Source organism: Pantherophis guttatus, chromosome 4, assembly GCF_059756535.1.
Source record: "Pantherophis guttatus breed Tessera chromosome 4, ASM5975653v1, whole genome shotgun sequence".
In the NCBI taxonomy this organism is placed as follows: domain Eukaryota; kingdom Metazoa; phylum Chordata; class Lepidosauria; order Squamata; family Colubridae; genus Pantherophis; species Pantherophis guttatus.
This window is the reverse complement of record NC_142066.1, coordinates 45714430-45740193: the sequence shown is the minus strand read 5'-3', so window position 1 is coordinate 45740193 and position 25764 is coordinate 45714430. Positions and strand designations below refer to the sequence as shown.

General features: G+C 38.5%; 1 protein-coding gene across 5 annotated transcripts in view; it reads right to left on the bottom strand.

Moving 5' to 3' along the window:
- Positions 1 to 3401: 3401 nt before the first annotated feature.
- CALCOCO2 (calcium binding and coiled-coil domain 2) overlaps positions 3402 to 25764 on the bottom strand; it is a 34862-nt gene continuing 12499 nt past the window's right edge. For 4 of the 5 annotated variants that reach the window (XM_034415515.2, XM_034415516.3, XM_034415517.2 and 1 more), the window contains exons 4-14: positions 23063 to 23269; positions 21875 to 21977; positions 20508 to 20641; positions 18657 to 18782; positions 17373 to 17479; positions 11965 to 12055; positions 10515 to 10637; positions 8633 to 8719; positions 6602 to 6722; positions 5863 to 5882; positions 3402 to 5452 (exon numbers count right to left, since the gene is read on the bottom strand). In XM_034415515.2, coding sequence (XP_034271406.2) covers positions 5270 to 5452; positions 5863 to 5882; positions 6602 to 6722; positions 8633 to 8719; positions 10515 to 10637; positions 11965 to 12055; positions 17373 to 17479; positions 18657 to 18782; positions 20508 to 20641; positions 21875 to 21977; positions 23063 to 23260 — 1293 coding nt within the window. In that variant the 5' untranslated portion in view covers positions 23261 to 23269 and the 3' untranslated portion in view covers positions 3402 to 5269. The remainder of the gene's footprint in view (positions 5453 to 5862; positions 5883 to 6601; positions 6723 to 8632; positions 8720 to 10514; positions 10638 to 11964; positions 12056 to 17372; positions 17480 to 18656; positions 18783 to 20507; positions 20642 to 21874; positions 21978 to 23062; positions 23270 to 25764) is intronic. The other variant, XM_034415519.3, reaches the window with a different exon arrangement.

Genomic DNA, 25764 nt, shown 5'->3' with positions numbered 1-25764 from the left:
ATCGGTGCGAACCAGTAGCATTTCATCACTGGCGTGAATGCAGGAATGTCCAACCTATTCTCCTTTCCTATTCCGACATCTTGAGCTCAGGAGATCTTCGAAAGATAAGTGCAATCAGTGACGGGTTGATGCGGAGAAGACCCAAGCAGCTGTGGGGACCCCAAAGTGTGAAAAGTGGAGCATGGGATATTTCAGTGGGTGGGGAGAGGACTTGGGTGGCCAGAAGCAGGTGGTCTTGTTCCTTGCACTAGGCTCCCCTGGTTTTCCCCATTCCTGAGGTACCTCTTAAAGACATATTTGGGGGGAGCAGGGATGAGGGCTTATTTACTTAATGTGATTCACTTAATGTCCTCTTGACTTATGACCATTACAGTTGTAACTCGAGAACTACCTGTATTCTTTTTGGTAGGGAGAATGGTATATGACAACCCTGCAGAGTAGTATCATTCGGTCTCCTGGTATGTTAAGATCCACAGCTTCTGGTACTATGTGATTTTTGGGTGCGGGTAGATTATAAAAGTAATAAATCATTTTCAAATTATCCCATATCTCAGCAATCTCAAAATATAAAATGATAAATATTATTTTATACTTTTGAGGTTTCAGGTGGGAATAAGTACAGTATATAAACATCAGTTTGTTGTAGTGGTGAAGATGCTGGCCTAGAAACCAGGAGACTTGTGAGTTCTAGCCCTGCCTTAGACATGAAAGCCATCTGTGTAACTTTGGGCCAGTCATTCTCTCTTAGCCCAATCTACCTCGCAGGATTGTTGTTAGGGGGAAAATAAGAGGAGAGATATGATTTATGTAGGTAAACCACCTTGAGATATTAATAAAGTAACAAAGATGGGATATGTGTGTGTATAATGCAAAATTAGGGGCATGGTGGCCCAGTGGCTAAGATGCTGAGCTTATCAATCGAAAGGTTGACAGTTCAGTGGTTCAAACCCCTAGTGCTGCGTAATGGAGTGAGCTCCCGTTACTTGTCCCATCTTCTGCCAATCTAGCAGTTCGAAAGCACGTAAAAAATGCAAGTAGAAAAATAGTGACCACTTTGGTGGGAAGGTAACAACGTTCTGTGCATCTTTGACATTTAGTCATACTGGTCACATGACCACGGAGATGTCTTCAGACAGCGCTGGCCCTTCAGCTTTGAAATGGAGATGAGCACCGCCCCCTAGAGTCAGGACCGACTAGCACATATGTGTGAGGGAACCTTTACCTTTTTAGTGCAAAATTTGACAATTTGTGAGTTTTCCTGCATTTTTAAAGCTGTATTTTAAATCATGGGAAGAGCATAGAGATCCTATGGCAATATTATGCATGATATGGTGCCTTTGGGTATCTATAACTGATTAACTTTGAGTTACTGCAGGGATTGGCAAATGATGGCTTAGCAAGCTGCATGCGTTCAATGATGGGATAGCTCATTGGGTAGCTCTCCATATATTTTAAAGGACATTTGCCAGTACAGCAGGCAGCACAACTTCAGGTATCCTGGATGTAGTTCAGTAAATTTGGAAGATCACAACTTGTGCTTTATCACCTTGACTATAGAAACATGGTAAAATGCATTTTTGTATCAAAGAAACGCATTTTGGATTTATATCCACCTTTCATTCAGGAGTTCAAAGTGACATATGTAGTGCTCCTTCTCCAATTTTTCTCCAGAAAATCCCTAAAGAAAATTAGACTGAGAATCTCAGACCACCAGAGAGCACCTGTTGTGAAGGGTGGACCAGAACTTGGTGTCTGTTTCTAGTCCAACACCTTCACCACCATTTTCTGTGGCTAGATAGGGACAAGAAAATTCAATATAATTTTAATTTTTTTATAATTTTAATTACTTCTTCAACTCCACATTCTAGCTCACTGGTCCCCCAAATTGCACAAAGAACCCTTTTTAATGTTTAAACTTTTGTGGAATCCCATATGACACTAGCAGGACTTTCAGTATCTGTTGAGTAAAATAAAACAATAATAAAAACCTAATTCAGTTTTAATTTTAATCAATTTGAATTCAATTTATTTTTTACTAAACATAATTAAAGCACAGTCATTGCACAGGCAATGGAAGTTTCCTCATTATACAAAAGTTAATAATTTTGGGTGGGAGGTGCATATTGGTGAGGTTGGTGCTCAGATGAGACTTAAAAGGAAGCCAGTGGTATAACCTAAGGCAGTGAAGGTGAACCTTTTTGGCACCGAGTGCCCAAATTGGAATTTGCATATGCGTGAGCGTCATAAACCCAAAGATCAGCTGGCTGACGCGCATGTGAGTGTCGGCCACCTGGTCTTTGTGCATCCCAGAGTGCTGGAAATGCATGCTGGTCTTTGGATTTCCGGTGCTCTGGTACGCATGAAGACCAGCTGGCCAGTGCACATGTGCACACTGGAAACCAGTAGAGCAGCTGGCGATGGCGCGCATGTCCACAGGACCTAAGGGGTAAGGTGGGCGGAGTGTCTTACTTATGGAAGAAGAAAACTGAACAGGGGATTGTGACAGATGGGGTGCATGAGAACCTTGGTGGAGTAACAGAAGCTCTTGGGGCAGGGAATGCAGAACAAGGGAACATAAGAGAGCAATGGTGATAGTTGTGTTGTTAGTAATAGGACAAAAAAACCCCAAAACCATGGGCAGTTCAGGATTGCAATTAGGCTGGAAAAATTACTCTTAACCAGCAGGAAGAAGGGAACTGGCCTTAATCAGCTGCGAATCTACCTCCTAAAACAGTTTAGTATTTATCTTCTTCCCTCTACTTCAACTCAGACAGTAAAGCATCTGTGGCTTATTTTATTCTCCATGTTTGATAAATATTGTAGACTCCTTGCAATAACTCTTGAGGACTCCCCCAGTCAGAGTTTAGGATTAGTGATTCAACTAGTTGCATAATGATAGCAGGATCTGCTTTTTTGGGGGAAGAAACTGTTTATATTTGGTGTTTCCCAATAAACTAATTATGTATATTCCCAAATTTCATATTATTGTAGATTGGAAATTGCCCAAATGTGATGTGAGGATAAATAAATCAGACCTTTTCCAATTCTGTCACAGCTGATTGGGGGTGTGTGTGATGTGTGATTTTCTAACAAGATGTTGCAGTATTGGCTCTAACATTAGACAGGCGCTGGAACTAAGCAGTAGCTATTGCTAAAAATACAGAACTGGATATGTCAGGAATTGGTCTACTGCCATTTCATTTGTGTAAACCACTTTATATCTGTGCATGAGGAAAAATTCTACTGCAAATCCATTCAGCTTCTCTATATGAAACTAGGGAAATAAAATCTTGGGCATTACTTCAGGCAGCAAAATGCCGTAAGGCATCTTCATACAGCACATCTGTTACAATCTTTGTACAGCTCCTACAGTAGAAATCTCACCAAGGAAGACCAACAATTAGAGAGTATCCAGATAATAACTTTATTTTGGTAAAAGCAGCCAAGTGTGAAGAGAGCCAAAGTAAACTTGCAAGGAAGCTACAGAACTTCATCAAAAGAAACAGATGGCACATAGTACAAACAGAAAATATAAAGGAAGAAACTACTTTTGCAACTGATAAGACAGGATCTTTAATTGATTCCTGAGTGCAAACAGAGCATTTTCTGGAAACTACCCTAATCCTGTTTTTTTCTGGTATGCTTAATTATCTGAGTTAACATATTAAGTAGTAAAATGGTCTCAGTTTAGAACCAAAAAGTAACTTTACTAGTAGAGGGTAGATATTTAGAATTCACTATATACGATTCACTGGATACACATAGGCGTGTATCTCCATTCTGAAAAGAATTTGATATATTTTCAATAAGTAATCAATAAGTACTTGAAAAAGATAATCAAACACTTATTTAATTATCTAAATTGAATTAAACCGATTGCTTTATTTGGTCAAATGTGATTAGACAAACAAGGAATTTGTCTCCGGTACAGAAGCACTCAGTATATATGCAAAGCAAAATAATCATAATCATAATAATGCAAATAAAAGAGGGAATAAAGAAAATAATAAGGATAATAATACTACAGCCATGCTACATAGGTTAATATACATAGATATTAGATAGCACTGTGAGAGTAAGGTGTTTAGCAGAGTGATCTAAATTTTAAGTTTTCGGCATTGGAAAACATTTCCCCAATTTTTTAAAAAAGCAGCAATATAACTTAAAAGAGAAAGTGCTACTAAAATATTTTGTATGTAAGCAGCTTTTTTCTATTACAACATTCAGTCTTAAAAAGTAGAAAGTGCATAGTCAAACTAAAAAATAATATTGTGATTTCTCAAGAAAAAGAATTCCATGCATGTATTCTATTCTAATACAGTATTCTTAATTATATAATAAGTGTGGCCTTTTGACAATGTAGTCATAGAGAGAGAGAAAATTCAACAAAGCAGCACATTTCTCCATTATCATAAAGAGATTCTGGTTATAAGATAGTTGCAACTCCTTAATGCTTCAGGTATGATACTGCAGTTCAATCTGAAGGATTCAATAAACTGACTCTAAAGCCCTAAAAAGTATTACTATTTTGTTTTATTAAGAAAGGGCCTTTTTGTTTAATTCTTTTTATACAATGACAAGACTGGTAAAAACTTGTCAGTGCCTTTATCAATCTCAATAACATTAAAAAAAATTGGGTTCAGTCTTCAGAAATTTTTCTGATTGATAGTGAGCTCCCTGACCCCAGACATGGAACATTTTTTTAAACTGGGAAGAATAATTGTTGCTTTGCCTAAACAGGCATAAAACAGAAGCAACGCAAGCAAAAGTGCAAATTTTATTCTTTACTATAGGCAGAACTAGAAATCACGAATGAAGGTGAATATACGTGTCCCAGGATAATGTTGTAGGATCCAATCTGGGTCGTACAGAGGCACCAGAGGTTTTGTCTTTCAAACTTTCAGACTCATACTGGAGCCCATGTGCTAGAGATATTCTTCCTAGCAGAGCTAGAAATCTCTACTTATTATGAACATGATCCATTATTCATGGAAGATTTAGGGTGGGGGGGGGAAAGCATTCTTATTTTTAAATATAAGATTTAAATATGGGAAATTCTGCTTCCAAAGCAAAAGCATAATGTATTATTTAATTTAACACATGTATCACAAGAAACTTAAAGTAATCAGTACCTCAGGCTCAACAACAGACTTCAACCTGCTTTGTCAATTTTAGCATATTAAGTATCTATCCCTGCCAGATCACACAAAGGAGAGAAAAGGAAAGGAAAAAAGGCATTAGTGTAATATCTTAGATGATGCAAGCAGGTTTAAGCCTCCTCTAAGTGATGGCAAAAGACATGGTCATCATACACTTGCTTGTCAGAGCTGTCAAAGGTTTTATTGCAATATGGACAGTCGAGAATGTGATTTTGCACATGATCCGAATATTGTTGTTGTTCAATGTTATTAGGGAAGACTTCCTGGCATATGGGACACTTTTTCAGAGAGACCTGAAAGAAGACAATGGAAATGGTTTTTTTTTCCAAATTGCTTTGCAACTGCATGATATACAGTAAATTTCTGTTATGGGAATAGAAAAGCTTTGTTCTGTGGTATTCTGGCAAGTGATGGTAGCTAGCAAAGAAAAAAGAGATGGATACCTCAAAACAACAAGAGCAAAATGTTAAGTGACTAAGAACTCACAGCACTAATCTGCCTTTCCTTCAATTCTAAACAAGGCTGGTTTAAAGCACCAAAGGACTATTAAAGACAATGACTATAGCCAACAATTGCGGCTTCAATCACATATCCTTTTGCTATTTTCTCTGACTTCTTTTCACTGTGGCACTGTCTTTACTGTGTGGTTTCAGGTTTTTTTGCATTGTGCTCAATAATAAAAACATTAAAAGTGAGAACTCACCAGGTCCATTTCTGGTGGTGCTGTAAGACAAACCATAGTGAGAAAAATAAAACACTTTGACATTAATTTACATGAGGTAATGTTAATTAATGTTAATGTATAGCATCAGTGAAACTTCAAAATACTGTGTGATGGTAGAGAACAGTGATGTCAGGAATCAATCATGAAGTCTGTACTTTTGTAAGATCTGCCAATAATAATCTATTCCATTTTATTTGGATGTACAACTCAGAATCTACCAATGCTTAGTGACTGTTCAAAATTAGCACGGACACCCCACCCCCGGAAAAAGGTAGTTATAACCTGGTTTCAAAATTTCAGTGACTGCCCTTGCTTACAGTCTTGTGACCACATTTTGGGTGCTTGGCTATGGCTTGGATTTACAGCCATTTGCTGTAAATGGCTGTAAATCCACTTATGGTCAAGTGCCCACAATTTACGAAGTTTTTGCCAAAACCCATTGTTTGCTTCTGATTTTTGGCAAAAGCATCCCATAGTGAACCATGGATTCACTTAACAACTGCTACAAAAAAGGGACATAAAATTGGTTCAGTCACCTGATGACCAACTTTATGATCATCATGACTTATGTTAATAATGAGCAGGCTCCATTACGGTCATAAGTTGAGGACCACCTGAGCAATTACGTGTTTTTAAACAGGACAGCTAATTGAGTTTTCAATTAGCATACTTTTGCTGCTAGATTGAACCTCCCAACTGGATGTTGAAGGGCACTCACCAGAATATGAATTTCCAAACAAAAGCTCAGAGTTAGGTGGTGACCGGGATAGGAGTCCAGCAGATGAACTGCGTATTGCAGGGAGGCGTGCCCTCAACAGCTCATTTTCTTGCCATAATTTCTGTAAAAAAAAAAAAAAAAGCTAAGATGCAAAACCAGTAACTTTGGAACTTATGATATATAGATTATTGGGCCCAGAAACAGTTGTTTGCATCTGAAATACAGGAGCAAAATTCCCTGCTTGCACATGGAAGTTGGTTTCTCACCAGTCCCATAACAAAGTTCACAGTGGGAACATCCACACAAAGGTTTCCAACAGTTCAGAAGCAGCTGTAGATTTTTCTGACTTCGTTCAGCTGGTTGATTTCTAGGGAACTGGAAAAGTTTATTTTTGTTCAGTAGTGATTTGAAACCTGAGCAAAATTGGATGCCACCCTTTGCAATACTGTAGAACTTGTAAGCAGGCTCTTCTTCATACTTGAAACTTTTGCTTATCCCACCTCCTGCTATCAAAACTCACATTACTTTCTCTTGTCTCTTCCATCCTATAGCATCGTTGTCCTACTCCTAGAGTTTTGTCTACAGGTAAAATTTAGTATGCACTTGCCACTGAAGCAACATGCAAACCATAATTCTAACTAATGAGTAAAGTATCTGCCTACAAAAATGCTAAACACCATTATTTCACTTTTTACACTTTACACACAACACTGTAGAATACAGTGCACTGTACAGTAAAGGAACTTTCCTGGTCATAAGGACTATTTAGTTTTGTTTCAAATCATCAGACAAATAGACACAACATATATTGAAAATGTATATAGATATTAGGAACTGATTTTATTTCCCTTTGTATAGTGGGGATGTCACATATCTTCCTTGCTATGGGAGGATTTTATTATCTTCCTAGAAAATAACCTGGAAGGAGGTACCCCACATCCTTTGATTGGCAGATGATTGGAAAATAATCTGGAAGGAGGTATGCCACATCCTTTGATTGATGACACCATTCAATCATCCTGAGGTTTTTTCACAGGTCCATGATCTGTGTTAGCTCAAGGGCATGGTGTATTATTTTTTTTGACCATGTCTTCTGTACAGTACAGATTGGCTCATAAAGTTCCCTGGGTTGCCAGCAATTCAAGAGGGATTGGGGAATAAAAGCTGGGTGGCACTGAAGTCCTCAATGTTGGAAATTCTGTATCAATCTATGAGAAAATAGTGTTTAATGGCAATTCAGAATATAAAGCTTTCATGCAAAAGCCAAAGCAGATTTTTTTTGGGGGGGGAATGTTCTTTTTTTTTTCCAAGGCCAGAGAACAACAAAATAATTTTTCCTAAAAGAAAGTGAGAGAGAGAGAGAGCAAGAGAGTGAGAGAGCAAGACATTTATGCAAAGGCAAGCTTTCAATGGCAAGTCTGATGCCAAGTGAAAAACATGCTTCAAACTCTGGGTTTGGAATAGGCCATAGCTAAGAAGTGCAGGTTGCTGGGAAGCTTCACACTACAAGTGAAGGCACTGAGTAGAGACCTGGCTACCAATTGTGTTGTCATCTGATGTTGACTGGCAGAGAGGAATATTAAAATGATGGCAGGGAAACTCTGTGAATTATTATTGTGTTTTCTGGAATTACAATGGATATGAGTTAACTATTAACTATATTTTTTAGAAAATTGGATGATTAATCCACACTCTTTTAGGTTGTAAGTTTCCTGGTTTTGAAATATTGCAGTTATTTACAAACTTTCTTTCATGGGCAACCACATTCATAATTAATAATATCTTCCTCAAATACTCCTCTCATGGGAAAAGTCAGGGGCTCTTCCCCGTTGAGGCAAGCAAAAGTAGTGGTTTATCCAATCTGTCTTTGAAATGTTTTGGAATTAAAAATTCCAGAATTCCCAGCCACAAGGAGATTACAAAAAACTACCCCAAGCAACTTCTGTCTGTCCCTAATTGTACAATACTGCCTTCTGCACAATAATCCAACAGTAGCAACTCTCATCACTCCCCACATGACAAAGTTTGCACCTGATTTTCTTGCTCGAGGTCATCTTTTTGCTTCTTCAGGATTTGAAGTGCAAGTGTTTGTTCTTCCTGAAGGTTGTTCAACATTTTCTGAGAAAAGAAAAAAAGCTTAAAAAAATTAGAAGCCAAAGGCAAATGGTAAACATGTTTCCATTCCCCCCCCTCCCCCAATCCTTATTTCATACTTCTTCCACTACCGGTCAAACTCAGGGTTAAGATCCATTTAATTCTTAGAGCAGCCCTGTGGAGTAATGTAAGATTAGACTGAAAGACAACAGGGAGTGCAAGATCTTCTACTAAGTCTCAGGACTGGGAATTTAAATTAGGCATGCTCCATCTCTAGTTACTAGACAATCCAGCACTTCCAGAAAGATGATAGCATTCACACTGAGTGCCTAATCAAATCTCTATATAATTCTAAAGCACTGATAGGTGATTTTGTTGTTTTAGGCACAAATAAAATGGGTGAATTGGGAAACAGGGAGACATTAGAACTGGCCCAATTTAAAATATGCATCAAAATTCTGTAATAATAAGATTTATAAAATAAGTGAACAGGCACTTAGTTATGAGAGAAAAAAGAACTTTATAAAAGGACAAGTAGGTAGGTGGATGGATAGATTTTTTAAAAAACTGATTCAAGAGAAATGGACCACATAGTGTTTAGGACAAGCTTCAGCATAGGGCAAATAACAGAATGGCATGGCTATGGAGGGATATTTTTGCCCAAAACTGGAGCAAGAAGTTAATTAAAGGTTTTAATGGGGAGAAGAGAAAGAATAAAAGGACAGCATATACAGAGAGAGTCAGAACATGTGGCTTATCTTCCAAATGTAGCTCAAAGCATCTGTCTTAGTGCATTCCCATTTTTTCTCCTTGATTAGGCACTGAAGGAAAACAATGATAATGAACAGATTGGGAGCCTCAAATTAAAATGTTCACAGATGCTGAATGAGGACTAACTGGAAATCACCTAGGATGATATAACCTAAGACATTCTTCCCATTGTTCATGTCCTGCTTATATTTTTCTTATTGTTAAGCAAACAAATCCTTTTTTTCTCTTTCTTTCTTTCTTTCTTTCTTTCTTTCTTTCTTTCTTTCTTTCTTTCGTTCTCTCTCTCTCTCTCTCTCTCTCTCTCTCCCTCCCTCCCTCCCTCTTTCTCTTTCTTCCTTTTTATACTTGTTTACTCTTAGCAGAAAGGGTTTGCTTGCTAACTCTTCCTCCCACTCTTGGCTCAATAGAAAAATCCTTATGGTAGAACTGTGAGCCTTCACCCTTGCCAATGCCTCCGTTCCTCCCTCAAGCAGCAAGTGCGTCAGCATTGTCTATCACAACCATCTCTCACTTCATAATCATAGTTAATCACGGAAATCTGCAAGGTTAGTTTATGGAAGGCCATTGCTGTCGTACTGTGCGCTTCAGAAAATGATTATTGTGTGGTGACTCTGAGTCCCTTGTAGACAAAACACCTTCTGGCTGCTTATTATCAGACAGTGGTGCCTGAAGTCTACAATGACAGAAAAATGCTGGGAAAGGGTCACGGTGACAGAGAAGGGATTTAGCAGCAAAGAGTTGTTTTCATTCTTACATGCCTTCCAAGGAAATTTCTCTCTGTGATTGGCTTTTTCTATGAAGGGAGAGGTGGTGTGATAAACTACAGTGAAGTTGCAGTTTCCCATGAAAAAGGGATAATAAAGTTTTTCAGAGTTGGGAAAGCATGCATCAATCTGCAGCAGCTAGATTATCTGGATATAGGATCCCTATGGAGGGGCTGCTTCATTAGATTAATAAACTATGCTTTTTCTAGTGAAGAATACAAATTTAAAGTTATTTAAGGTTTCAAAGCTATATATCAAGAAGAGAAAAAACGTAGGAAAATTACCTGTCTAAACAAGGCAGCATTTAATTGATAATTCTCTCCCTTCAATTCTTCCAGGTCCATTACTTTATCTTTAATGCAATCCTGCAGGTTGTCCATCTCCTTCTGTTGCATGTGCACTTGTAACTAACAAAGAGGAGAGATGTGTATCAAGTCCCAAATGCAGATCAAGAAAAGGAACTATTAGGCAATCAGACTCAAAGTTAGTTTTAGGACAGTTCTGTAAAATTTCCAAATTTTATAATTATGAAATTATATAATTCCTGACAAATATGGAAGCTAAAAAACCTTAACCATTTTGGCAGATGTTTTGATTAATGAACTCAATGAGCTATTGAAAGAACTCAATAAATGATTGAGTTTTTTTCAATAGCTGAGGTGACTAGAAAATAAACAAAAATCTTCTGTATGTACATATTATTTAGAAATCCTCTATTCTCTATCCTCTGAAAATGGTGTTCTGAGCAGTTGGGAGTTTTTTTTCCAGTTGATGAATGGCTGATTTTGTTGCTAAAGCCAGCTCTTTGAAGTCAGTTGCTCCCTAGATAAGAATGGGAGCAACTAGGAACAATCCCAGATGACTCTGAGCTAACCATACTGTTTACCTGCGGAGAAAAACCTGGATGGTTGCAATTCACAGTAAGAATGGCCAGAGAGTCAGGAATTTTGTTCATGTAGGGGTAGTGCAATGGCCATAAATTTGAGTCATAAGTCCTTTAATTTCAGGCAGTCATAACTTTGAATGGTCACTGTATCAATAGTCATAACTCGAGGACTATCTGTTTATGGAACAACTCAGATAAGGTTTTTAATTCTATGATGTTAAATGTTAAGCATATAGATCAGTGGTGAAATCCAATTTTTTTTACTACCGGTTCTGTGGGCATGGCATGGCTTGGTGGCCGTGGCTTGGTGGCCGTGGCAGGGGAAGGATACTACAAAATCGCCACTCTGGGGCCAGCCAGAGATGGAACTTGCCAGTTCTCCGAACTACTCAAAATTTCCACTATCGGTTCTTCAAACTGCTCAAAATTTCTGCTACCAGTTCTCCAGAAAACCTGCTGGATTTCACCACTGATTTACACTGCAGTGTAAATATAAATAGGGAGTATCTATTGAAAGAAGTTGTTCCTAAATTTAGATAAGGATGAAAATATGTATCAGAATTCATTTTGGTAGATGCTTCCTTTACAAGGAAGGAATGTGAAGCAATTGGATATATTTGGTCCTATCCATTCAAGCACAAATGTTGTTTCTGATTCTCTAAAATTGGGATTTGAAAAGCTTCCTCCAAGATTGAACCTTGTCTAATATGATATCCTTTGCATGTGTTGAGACTGTAAGAACCTGCAGAATCTGCACTGCTGGTAAATTGGCTGACATACCTGGAGAGGATGTGGTCAGGAACAATTCTTTTAAACCCTTAAGAAAGACCCCAGAGCTGCTAACTCACTTGAAATTCTTCTTTTTGATGCAAAGTGGTTTTCAGTAGGTTTTCCATCTGTTCTTTCTCAGATAATACAGATTCTTTCTCTTCTTTGATCCTGTTTGGAAACAGACATTAGAGATTATTATTACTTCTTTATTGCATTTATATTCTACCAAGAATAGTTCTCTGGATAATTCAGAGGATAAAAATTATACTGTAATCTCTATAGCATGCAAATGCAGTATTTATTGCTTAAGGTGAAACCTGTCAGATACACGTAACCAGAAACATTTCATGAATAGGCCCAGGTAGATACTTTACCCCCGATCACCCACATTACAAGAATCTTGTCAGACTGTCTGCCTTCTCTTGGGAAATGGCAGATATAGTCCTAAGAGTTTACTCAGGCTTTCCTCCCTCGAATTGATTCCAAGCTAGAATGTTCTTTTACTCCCCTAGAGGGGGCCTGTTTCCTTCATCTGGTGATTCTACCACATCATGCACTCCTCTCTAAACAACCCACCCCCCTTTTCTTTGCATGATGGGAACTGGACAATGGGGATAGCAATGACATAATATGTAAGAAGAGCTGTCCTCCTCCAAGTCCTAGGAATCCTTCCCATCGGGTGGTTCCCCCTGCAAAACATCTAAAGTATTAGAAGGGTCCTCCCACCCCTCCTTCCCTTAGAAAATGAAGATTCAAAGTTGAAGACTGAACCACTATCAGTCTCCTGCCTCTCCATAAATGGAACCCTTAAATAGTTAACTCCTTCACTCACTGGTTCTCCTCAGGCTCAAGGCTGAAGCTGGTACTGGGGAGCATGGAAGATCTTGGTGTGCTTGGAAAGCACTTGTGAAACTTTTATTAATTCTGGAGCATCCATGTACCTTGCATTTTCTCACAAGTAATCTGCTTCTGGGTAGCCCTTCTAGTGAATCAAACACTTAACAAGTCCAATACTTCCCTCACTTCGAATTCCCTTGGCCTTCAATGTTCATGGATAGAGTTGGTATGTAGAGGCTGCCAATGACTGCAAAGTGCCTCCTTCAACATCAACGAAGAATGAAAATAGGTGCACCTTGTTAGATGGTGGCAATTGCAAACAAAGGTCCATACGCTGACCTATCATAGGACCTTAAAAGGGCCCTCAAATTTTGCATGTAGCTTTTTTGAGGGTCTGGTATAAGTTACAAATGTAGTAGGAAGCTACACACTTCTCCCCTCTGCAATTACTTTTATGTTGTTGTTGTTGTATGTGTCTAAGGACCTCTTGTAAGATAGTTTGGATTAGTCTAGCTGCTCTTTCAACAGTGCCTGAGCAGTGCATTGCTCCTCTGGAAAATCCAGGCCCCAGGAATGCAACCCTAATATGAGATTGCAGATAAAACCCGTATTTCCCATAAGGCCTGGAATTGGATCATTGCAAATTGATGCATGGATAGAATTATTATATACAAACTTGGCTAATGGATTAAATGATGGACAATTGTGTTGGCTGTAGGTACAATAACACATCAAATACTATTGCAACATCTGGTTGTTAGTGAAAAGATCCACCACCACCAATATGGATATATAACCTGCATTGGTTATATATCCACAGACTTTAGAAAATCTGTTATAAAGTCATATGATACTGTATGCCAAGGCTGGTATGTGTGAGTGTTTTTAGGGCCTGTCTCTTTGGCACGCTTATCATAGTCTTTAATGTTTGGCGTCATCCTAGGCCACCAAAGTCTCTTAATGTTCTGTGCAGTGTCTTGAAGACTCTCCAGTGTCCAGCCATCTCAGTACCATTTGAAAGTTGCAATACTTAAAGGTACAGGCCTGAAGATCTGTCTTTATGCTGCAGATTTTCCATCTTTGACCGAAAACAAATAATGTCCTTTGACGAGTCCCCTAGAAGTCGTCCATCCAGGCCCGAATGTGTGCGTCTTGTTGGTGCTATGTCTTGATTCTGGTAAACAAATCCTGAACCTGTTATGCTGCCCCCAAATCCTTTCCTAGTACTTGCTGGTGCCAACTAAAGTTGCAAGACTGTAAAATCCTCACAGGGTTGGTGCTTATTGCAGTTGAAGATACTTGGCTTATGAAATAGGAGCGTTAGGCAACAAATATAGCACAGCCTGTACCTTAGTAAATCTGCAGACCATTGGTTGAAATCCTGTAGCCTAAGCAGTCCAATCGGTGGAGGGCAAAGGTGCATTTCTAAAGCTTCACAAGCAGCTTATTTTCCTGTAGCTTTCACAACATCTCCCTAACATGCTGCACAGGAGCCTCTGCATTCTCAGAGACAATAAAGATGTCATCCAAATAAATTATCGCAAATTTGTCATATCCAGGGAAACATTGCTTCATGAATCTAGAGAATACAACTAGCCAATCCAAAAAGTATAAACTGTACGTGGGTAATCCTCGAATTATAACCCCAATTAAGCTCCAAATTTCAGTTGACAAGCAAGGCAGTTGTTAAACTTTGCCCCATTTTTTGACCTTTTTTGCCACAGTGATTAAGCAAATCTCTGCATTGTAATGTAAATCATCTGGTCATTAAGTGAACCTGCCTTCCCACACTGATTCTGCTTGTGAGAAACCAGCTGAGAAAGTTAAAAATGACCACATTTTACCACATGTAAAAATGTCACGCGACCACAATACAGTGCAACTGTCATCAATACATGCCAGTTGCCAAGCGACTGAATTTTGATCATGCTGTAGTGATTATAAATGTGAAAAACAGTTATGTCACTTTTTTTAGTCCTGTTGTAACTTTGAACAGTCACTAAATGAATGGTTGTAAATCGAGGACTACCTATATTGAAACTTTCCATAACTTGGTATCAAAGACTGTCAAATAACATTCTTTGATTATAACAAGATTATACACATTCTGAAGATCCCAAGTGCTTGATAAATATGGGAGCTCTCTGTAATCTGCCCATCAAATCTGATAGCAGGAAACGATCCCTTATTATAACCTTGTTGAGATCCTTGTAATAGTGGACTGTGAGCATTGGAATGTCTCCCTTCAAGTTCGGAATACCTGCCTCTTGCTTCTTTGGAACAAAAAAAGTAGGTACTGAAGATAGTGATTTAGAAGGTCTTTTCTCTAAAGACCCTCTAAAATTTGAATACAAATGCATGTTTAAAAGTTCTTTCATTAATATTGGATATTATCTCTGGAATTTAAACTCCAGGTTTCAAATCAACATTACAGTCGTAATCCCTAGGCGGAGGTGGGGGTGGGGGTTGAAGCCTCATCTTCCTCCCAACTGTCTGCAAAGGTGGCATACATGGCTGGCTACTTTAGCCCCTCTGGCTCAGCCAGCAGGCCTGTGGAAAACTGCAGATTGAGCTTCCAGGCTGGAGAAGGAAATGATGGTGCCCTCCTCTCTCCATCTACTGTTGGGTTATGTAGCTTTAGCCATGGTGTCCCTAAGATGATCGGTGCTTGGTATGTTCTCCAATTGTTAACAACAATGGTACTGTAGATTGCATGATGGGACCCACTCTTAAAGGCTGCCTGTTATCATATCTATCTTCATAGGAGCAGGCAGGTCTACTGTAGGTATATGTAATTCTTCTATTGATTGTAAGTCTATGAAATTCGTGGTGTCCCCAGAATCATGCAAGGCTTCTTGCTTTTCCTCATGCCCAGAGTCAAAAGATAATCTGACAAAAACAATTAAGAGTATACTATGAGCTATAGTACTATACTACTTGAGCTCTCTTTACAAGATGAATGGTCCCCTCTGCGAGCTCTTGAGAGAGGGGACATTGTTGTTTCCTTAAATTGGTGACTGATGAGAGGAATGAGGCTCTTCTGCACCCTGATCAGTCATCCTGCTCTCATTCCATGGCCTATTGGCTGGGCAAGTTCTGATGATATGCCCTGATTTGCCACAGTAAAAGCAAGCTGCTGAATCCCGTCGTCTTTGCCTTTCCTTAGCAACTGCCATTCTTCTGCCTATTCCAAACTGCACCAGCTCTCCCACCTCTGGTTTGGTTGAGGCAGGCTCAAAGGGAGGAGGCCTCACAAAATTTGATCTAACCTTAGGCCTGCATGATTTCTCCAGTTTCCATTTCAATTCTTGCAAATGGGCGTCTATGAGCAAGCAAGTTTGGAATAACTCCTCTAGATCCTGTGGAACTCCTTGCCTCACCAGCTCAGTCTGAATATCAGCGTGCAAACCATGCTTGAACTGGTCAATCAAAGCTGACTCATTCCAGCCAGCATCTGCTGCCAATGATTTAAAATCAGCAATGTACAACTGCACTCTTCTGTTGCCCTGCTTAAGCTGCTGAATCTTCTGACTGGCTGAGACTGCTTGGATCAGATTCCCAAAATATGCTCTGAATTTCTCCATGAAGTTTTGATAGTTGTCCATTATCGGGTCGTTGCCTTCTATGATTGGTTGTGCCCACTTGGCTGCGGATTCCTTTAACAAACTCAATATAAAAGATACTTTTGCATGATCTGTTGGAAATTCTGCAGCTCGGGCTCCCATAAACAATTCACATTGACCAATGAAGTTTTTCATTTTGTTTGCTTCTCCTCCAAACTTCTCTGGCAAACCACTATGAGAGGAGACTGGTTGCTCTACCAGAGCTAGTGCGGCCACCGATGGCTGGACCAACTTCAATATCGTTGCTTGTAACTTCTTCATTTCTGCTTCCACTTCCTGTTGATGTAGGAGTAAGATGTTCACCATCTCTTGTGAAGACATAGCAGCTGCCTGCGATTCTGCTGCCATATCCGTTGTATTCTCCTTCCCAGAAGCGCAGAGTCTGGCAAGATTAATGTCAGGCGGAAGTAACCAGAACCATTCCATGAATAGGCCCAAGTTGATACTTTAGTGCTGATCACGCATATTACAAACAACTCACCAGACCATCTGCCTTCCCTATAGATTTAACCTTAGATGTTTCCTCCCCTGAACCGATTCCAAGCTAGAATGTCTTTTTACTCCCTTAGAGCAGGGGTTCCCAATCAGGGGTGCTCACACCCCCTGGGGATGCGAGATGATGTTCCAGGGGGTGCGAAAACTTGGGTTTAGACATTTCAAAATTATAGTGTAATATGCATAATTATATGCATATAATTACTAATTCCACTGTAACCCAGAGAACATTTTTAACCACAATATAGATATTATCAGTGCTATTATTCTTATAGCTAAACTATATCTACTTTAAAAAAAAACCCAGCTTCATAAAAATATGGCCTAGTATTTGTTTGCATGCATAATAGAATAAAATAATAAAACAATAAAAACAGAACCAAGGAATTCCGAATATCTTTTTTATAGCTGCATTGAAAAGAAAACAGGGATTTCATGAATCCAAGGCTTTCCTAGGTTTCAATCACTAAAGGTTTACTTAAGTGTTGTGATTGAACCAGCTATCTCTAGGAGGGAAAATAAATACTTACTGCATCAGGTCTTCCTTTATGGCACACTTCTCCTTTTCCAGATCTTTGTTTTGGGATTCAAGTTTCTCACATTTGTCCTCTAAAGTGTTCACTTTATCTTGAAGAGCCTGAAGTTGTAGAGCAGAAAAACAAAATCATCAAGATTTCCATTTATTATAATGTCACAGATAAGAAAAGAGTAATTGACATTTCTGTTTTACTTGTTTAACATATAGTTATGTTTTAACCTTGTCACCCTATTTTACTTTGAGCCAATCTATTAGCCATTCTACATTGAATATCAGAGGATTCCCTTTTCCCTTTGTTTTTGGATAATTTTGTTTTACTGTTTTTCAATAGCTTCCATTATTACAGCTAATTCTAAGAAAACCTAGTTCTAAATTCAGACAATTCTGAAGCAGCCATCAAAATATCCTGTTATGAAACTCCTTTATTTTGTTTATTTTATTTTTGTTTGAACATACAAAACCTCCTTCCCATCAATATAACCTTAGCAACTAGGATTCAATCAACTTTTTCTAACCTGTGCATAATTTGTCCTACCTTCCTACTTTTTAGACTGGCATTTTTAAAGGAACTGTGTAGTGTTACATGCTTCCTTTTTTAATAACCTGGATATTATATCAATACACATTGTCTATAGTAACTGACAGTGGTCCTTCCTCATTCTCCCCAATCCGGGTAGAATGTTTTCTTAGTACTATAGTTCACTAAAACTAGCATTTTGAATAGCACATAGCTATTCCTACCTTCCTCTAAGGCTGTGATGGCGAACCTATGGCACGCGTGCCACAGGTGGCACACAGAACCATATTGGTGGGCACGCAAGCTCAGCTCCAGACAGCTGATTTTTGGGCCTTCTGGGTCCACTGGAAGTCAGGAAACATGCTTTTTCCGGCCTCTGGAGGGCCTCTGGGGATGTGGGGAAGACCGTTTTCACCCTCCCCAGGCTCCTAGAAAGGCTCTGGAGCCTGGGAGAGTGAAAAATGGGCGTACTAGGCCCACAGTGCCATTGGGTGCCAAAAGTGGGGGGAGTTTGGGGGGGTCATGCGCATATGCATGGGGGGACATAGAATTAAGGGTGTGGGCACACACACATATGACCCTCCCCGCACTCCCCCTTTTGGCACACGATGGCAAAAAGGTTAGCCATCACTGCTCTAAGGCAATTTCTGTGGAGACTGTAAACTCTACATCATTCTAGGAAGAAAACACTAGTTAAGTGTATTCAGTTTTCTTTTTTGCTGTTGTTGTGCTTTGCTATGTTTTGGAGATGGTTCCTACCTTAGCTGCCACAAGTTCGTCTTGTAAATGCACATTCTGCTCCTGGAGACTTGCTAGGTTCTTCTTCAGGTTCTGGTTTTCTTGAAGCAATGTTTCATTTTGCTGCTGTATTTTCTCCACTTCCCCCTGCAAACCAAAATCAAATTGCATGGTATTAATATGTTCTGGAGAGGTGTGCTAGATCCTTTGGAATGCAAATAGCTCTTTTGATCTACATGTTTATTATATATTGTTGGTAATGAGTTCTGAGTTTATTAAGTCTTTGGTTACATGCAGTGCTAATTGCATCAGCAGAAACAGTGCATTAAGGATGTTTTTGATCTCTCTAGTTTGGTCAAACCACCTTGGATTCATTTTTTGAAATGAAACTTTAGTTAGCCACCATGCTTGCCTATGCTACACTATTTTAGTAAGCATTATTTGCATATTTTATCATCTGTCACAGATGAAGCACTAGCTGTTTGAATTACTGGGACACAGACATTTTTTAGATAGAATAGTTCAATAGAATTTAGTTTTATGAATGGGGTGGACCACTTAATTTAAGGTAAGTCACCCAATATATAACAAACAGTGGAAACTGCTAAGACATCTCAGCAAAGTCTCTTTTTGTGTCCATTCTCTATAATAAGTAGCCTCTACTGAGATCAATCTGGTAATACAAGATTTTTCTGAAAAAGGTAAGATTTAAAAAAAACTGTTAAAAATATTCCATCAGTATCTGAACTCCTACTGTTGTGATAATAAAAGATGCTGATGATTCATTTTACTCATTTTAAATACTGCTTTTCCATCTTTGGTCTTAGAAATGGATTAAGGGAATATTTTTAAAAAATGTATACATTAATGAGTGTTCAAAAAACTTTCCCGATGTCTAAATAAAGATTACATGGAAATACATACCCTGTTTTCCCCAAAATAAGACATCCCCTTATAATAAGCCCAATCAGGCTTTTGAGCGCATTGCAATAAGGCCAAGCGCTTATTTCAGGGTTCAAAAAAATATAAGATAGGGTTTTATTTTCAGGGAAACACGGTACTAGCAAAAGTTTAACCAAAGATGACATGGAGATAATATGGACTAACCCTTTTCTCACTTCCCATGTCAGCATGTTGTGCCCTGATAAAGGTATGAGAATTCGCTGTACATCAATATACATTCTGTTCAATTCTGTCCCTACAATTATTTCATCAAATTGCTATAAATATTTAGTGTTAATTTTGATTATTTTTAAAAAATATTTTTTCTCTGTTGGATATTTCTATGTGAGTGCTTGATGGTTTAATAGCAATATTTGAATTTCAGTAGCACTGAGAGACAAAAGGAGTCTACCAGTTCTTTGCTACTCAAGCTGATTAGTCTATAGATAAGGTGGAAGAAGAACCTTTCTCTGTCAAAATATGTGTAAATATGGGTACATGCAGACCACTATACTCCAATTAATCAGCTACCCATTCCTATTGTATGGAATCTATTTTTTAAAAAATTGCTATAATGGAAACCAGATTGGGAAGGATTTTCTTTTTCCCAAAAGGGTGTTATATTAAAAAACATAGAATAAAGTCAAAAAGGCATTCATTTGATGGTGCAGATTACCGTATCTTAGGCAAACCATTATAAGAATGCAAATGTTATCAACTTGCTTTGGCTTTGAAATGCCTCCCTTAAGGCTTGAAACAACTGTTTCTACTGTGAAACTATTTAAAATGGATTGAGAATGTTTCAATTCCCAATGAAACACTTCCAAAATACTGTTTTATGCTTAGAGCCACACATTTTGAAGACCATAACATCCTAACCCATTCTGCACAAGCCTTTATTCAGTTTAGGACTTAAGAAAGGGAACTAACCTCTTTAGTAACTACCAGCATGTCATCCTTAGGCTCAGTACGGAATTGAAAGGGGATACTGGCCCCATGGATTTGCCCATCTTGATCAACATAGCAAAACTGATAATACTCATCATCCTTTGGCAGATAGTAGGCTGAAAGAACAAAAAGCCACATTCCATGTTTAGAGTCTCAATCACTCAGAAGAAATACAAAAGTTAGCTATCTAACACTTAGTTATAGTTTACCTTTCAGAGATAATCTGCTGGATGCCAAACAGAAGGAAGGCTGACAGCTTTTAAAATTTCTCTCTTCCCCTCAGTAGCAAAGCTGACAGTTCTAGGTAGATATCTGTCTGGGTCTTTTGCACAAGGATTTTGAAATCATACCCAGATTAAGCCTAAGCACTTAAAATAAAATTAAGCCTAGTGCATCCACCCTTCTTTTCTTCCTTTTTTATGACTTCAGTCTCATATTCTTTATTCTGACATCAACATCTCTCTCATATCTCAGGCTCATGTCTCACCATAGTCATAACTGAGGTGGGGAACAAATGATATCACCAGATTTCCCAGGATACAATTTACTGCTGAACTACACTCACTTCTCAACAAACAGCTTTCTTTTTTGTTTCCAGTGGTAAAAATTACCAAGCCAAGAAGTACCAGCCATATAGCAGTGTATACCAAGTAATTCTATTAGCACTGTGCGAAATCACACTTTTTATCTCCTAAGGAAGAAGGGAAAGATGACAGACACTTATAGGATTTGGAGGATGATTTAGCAATACTATCAGCAACTAACTCTCACTCTGGCCAGATAATAAAAACAATTCATAAAATTAATAAACCCAGTAATTGGTTTCACAGGTTCTTTTTAAGGGATTGTTAGTGAATAAATCCTAGATTTCAATCAACCCATTTTGGATGCCACAGTGGCACTATATGCAAGGTTGGTTTTCAGCAGATAACAGTATGATGATTACTGTATCACAGTGATGGCTAACCTTTTCAGCACTGAGTGCCCAAAGTGTGCATGTGCGTGTGTGCACGCACGCACACCCATAATGCAATACGTGTGTGCACCCCATGCATATGCCTGCGACCCTCTGCAGGCACATGCAACCACCCCACATATGCATACGACCACCCCATGTGTGCCCAGTGCATGCACGCATGTCTCCTGTATGCTGCCTGCCCCCCATGCATGCGCAGCAGAGATCCGAAAACCAGCTGGCTGGCGGGATGCATGCATGCGCAGCAGAGCTAAACTGGGACGACGGCTTGTGTGCCCTCAGAGAGGGCTCTGCGTGCCATTGATTCGCCATCACAGCTGTAGCAGGTTTCCTGTTGCAAAAATGCACCATCAATTCTCTTCTCATCACTGACCTTTAAAAAGCACTTGCTGTTGTTCAGCATAGCTGTTCTCAGAATCACTGAACTCAGGAGCCCACATGAATGTGTAGTATTCACGAGTTGTCTTCCATCCCACCTGTAAGGCAACAACAAAACACATGTGAAGGCTTCTGATTCCTGCTCCGACTGGGTTCTTCCATACATGCTGGAACTGCTAAAGTCTATATTAACTATGGATCTGGGAAACTGCAATCCAAGCACATCTTCAAGATGTCAAGATGAAGACTGTTCAAATGTTTTAGAGATGCTGTGGTGTATTTGTTTTGCATCCTCTTAACGCCATCAAATAAATAGCTATTGAGTGAAAAGATCATAGACTGTATTCAGACAGAGCAATCTTATGTGAAATTTATGTTGGAAGAAGGAAGGAGTAATTATCCATGTTGGCCCTGTTGGTTTGCCTCAACCAAGGAAAGAAGGTGAGGGAAAGCCTTCATCTTTCAAATTATAATGAATAGGAAGGCATTACCTACACGAGTAAAAGGTCTAGAATCAAGTCCCAAGAGTTTTGAAGACAGACAGGAAAATTGTAAGGCTTTCAGAGAGCGAACTTAGTCCTAACACATCTTGTCCATCTCTTTGGAACAAAACTGGGAAACACTTGACTTGGCAAAATGTTTAATCTGCATTTCAAGGAACCTGTGGTGGCATAACCTATCGTTCTGCTGAAATACCATTTTCCATGAAGGACTTCAGAGAACTTTCTTGTTTTGAACTCTGGATTACTTTAGGAATTCTCTCTCAAAGTGGTTTATTAATAGTACCCATTCGCAATTTTGGGGAAAGTAATATTCAAGGAAAAGTAAAACTCAACTGAGTTTTGGGGGAAGAACCATAAGAGATAAATGTTGGCTTGGTACCAATTGGCAGAATAAACAGCTGAAAATGGCACAAGCACTGCTTACATGCTAAAAAGACATATAATTTATTAACAAAAACTGAAAGTTGAATGGAAAAAATAGCTTCCTTCCTGTATTATTTCTTCTTGACCTCAAGATATGGATCTCAGATAAGCCTAAAAACTACCAAATCTCAATTTTCTTAAAAACCTGACTTCTTTTCTCCTGATGTCTTTATCAAAAGAGATCAACTATCCTACATCAGTTCCAATTGCTGTGTTTTACAATTCAAATATCAATGATTTTTGCAAATCAAACTTACTTTAAATATGCCCACCCAATCCTTCTTGCTAGGTATGAAGTACTGGGAAATGTTATAATAGCAAGTTACATCTGTTCCAGGAACATAGAATTTCTTTATGTTTGCAAAGATGACCTGAGAGAAATGGCAGCTTTCTAACATGATAGCAGAAGTAGGTGGTTCCTCCAAATTTTTATGTGCATGAAATATATCCTCCATACTGAAGTCCTGTAAAGAAAAGAGCCAAATATAGAAAGAGAGAGAAAGGGGGGGGAGGGGGAAGGGGGGCAAGATGATTAAAATGTTCTCATTAATCTTGACCTCATGATGTGAAGTTGTACAACTCTTTCTTGGATTATTTGAACTTCTTAAATTTCTATTATGGGCAATTATTATTCAAAAGATCAAGACACTATATTCCATATTAAGATGAATCCAAACTTTAAAGATTTAGCAACCTGTGCTGTCCATGTAACGATGTTTTTACTAACATTTTAAAGTGTTAAGAAATTAGTGGCGTTACCTAAAATGGGCTCCCAAGTTTTCTGGCCATCAAAATTATCTCAGGATAATGGGCACGTAAATGACTTTCCTATGTAAATATGATAGGGTGGTAGCAACTTCTATTAGGGAGCAGTGTTAAGGGCAACATCAAAGTGGAGGCAGCAGATTTGATTCACAGGACATACTAAAATAAAATAAACTTGCATAGGAGAACAGCCCAGTAAACTATGCCCCCATTGTTCCAAAACTAACAGCAAACTCATTTTTAAAAACAATACTCCTTCTGCAATCAGAATGATATGGTCAAACCCAAACAGTAGATCAACATCCCCAGGCTCCTTGCTTTTCCCTTGAAAACAGATAAAGTTCCATAGGATGCCAGTCCTGGAGCTCTTGCAACTGGGCAATTGTTCAAGGCTAATTCCCCAACTGGTTCTTCTGCCCTGCCTGGCTGGAGACTTCGCAACAGATGCCAGCCAAATGGACAAGAGAGAAATAACAGCAATTCTCAGAAATACAGATTGTCAACAGATACAGAATGAGTTCTCTGAGGTTGGAATGGGAAACACAAGGGGGAGTAATGAAATAAAATTGAATGCCTCCAGTGTTTTGGATCAAATCCCAACAGCCCTGTCCAGCACAACGAGTGGCAAGGGATAGATGTAGTAATTCTGTACTGCTTATCACACAAAATATTATCAGGGAAGAAAACATGGCTGAATGGAACAAGTACACCTATTTAGTGTTTGGCACTGCAACATACATTTTATAACCATAAAGTGAAAACATTGAATTTCTCAAACCTCCTTTCCCAGAAACACTCTGTTTATACTCCCCTACCCACTTTCCTGTCTTTATGTAGCTGACTAGTAATTAGTGCAGCCTTCAACTATCTTTTGGGGAGATGTCTTTTCCTGCTTTCCTTATCTCCAGCATATGTGATAGGACTCACTATGGTCTTACTTGCAAATAATTAGGATATCATAAAAGTAAATAACAATGATGAAAAAGAAAACTAAAAAATTCTATAATGCCAACTCTTCACCTTGTAGCCCTTAAAGAATGTGATTAGAGAAATTAGCCCCTCTTCTTTAGGAAAAGTATAAAAGTCATAAATCTACCATTTAAAAATGTTATTTTTAAGAAAAAAAACTAAAACTTTCTTTATAAGTTTACACAATCAAATGCAAAACCCACCTAAATTAATAGGAAATGAAAATAAATAGGAAATTATTTCATTTGCCTAAAATTCATCTCTGGTTTTTTTTATTACTATTTTATTTAAATCTGAAATGTATCTCTAATCAATTTATAATTCAGTTGATTTTCACCAACAGTAACATGGATAACAGTGATTCCTACTTTGTCATATTGTTAGCCCTTTCATTAAATTGTATACTTTTACTTTCTTGCATATAGTTATCAACTCCACAAAACCAGACCACCTTCATTCAGATCTGTTTTCTAGGTTTCCTCTTCCTTAGTTTGGCAGACTTTTTTTCATTATATTTTTGCTCTTTTATCATTTCCCCCCCTTACGGTCCAAGATGCAATTTTCTTGGAGATATTAGATGGGCCTCTAAATATTGATCTCTGATGCATATAATGGCTTGAATTGATTAAAACTTTAAAACTTTCACGAATCACTTTTTCAGTAAAATAAAAATAAAATACCTGTTGGTGCATCTGTGCCATATCTGTAACAATAAGGGTTTGAGCACATTTTGAACAATATGTCACAAACACAAGCATTGTCCAGTTTACCCCCAAGCACTACTCTCTGCAAACTAGGCTGTCTGGAGATTACGTTGCAAGCCAACCTATTATTACTTGCATTACTAGATGTTTTTAACAAGAGATTGAACAGCCATTTGTCTGAAATAGTTTAGAGTCCCCAGCTTGAGCAGGGGATTGGATTAGAAGACCTTCAAGGTTTCTATTCTATTCTATTCTATTCTATTCTATTCTATTCTATTCTATTCTATTCTATTCTATTCTATTCTATTCTATTCTATTCTATTCTATTCTGAACAAGGTTCCAAATGCATACTGACACATTCAAAGTGCAGTAGTTATACATCTAAAATGTGTCGGTCTTGAGACTGCCATTTGGGAGGAGTTCGACCCTGTTGCTCCCGAGGACATGGACAGGATACTGGGGTGGCTGAACGCGACCACATGTTTATTGGACCCGTGTCCCTCCTGGTTGGTGCTGGCCT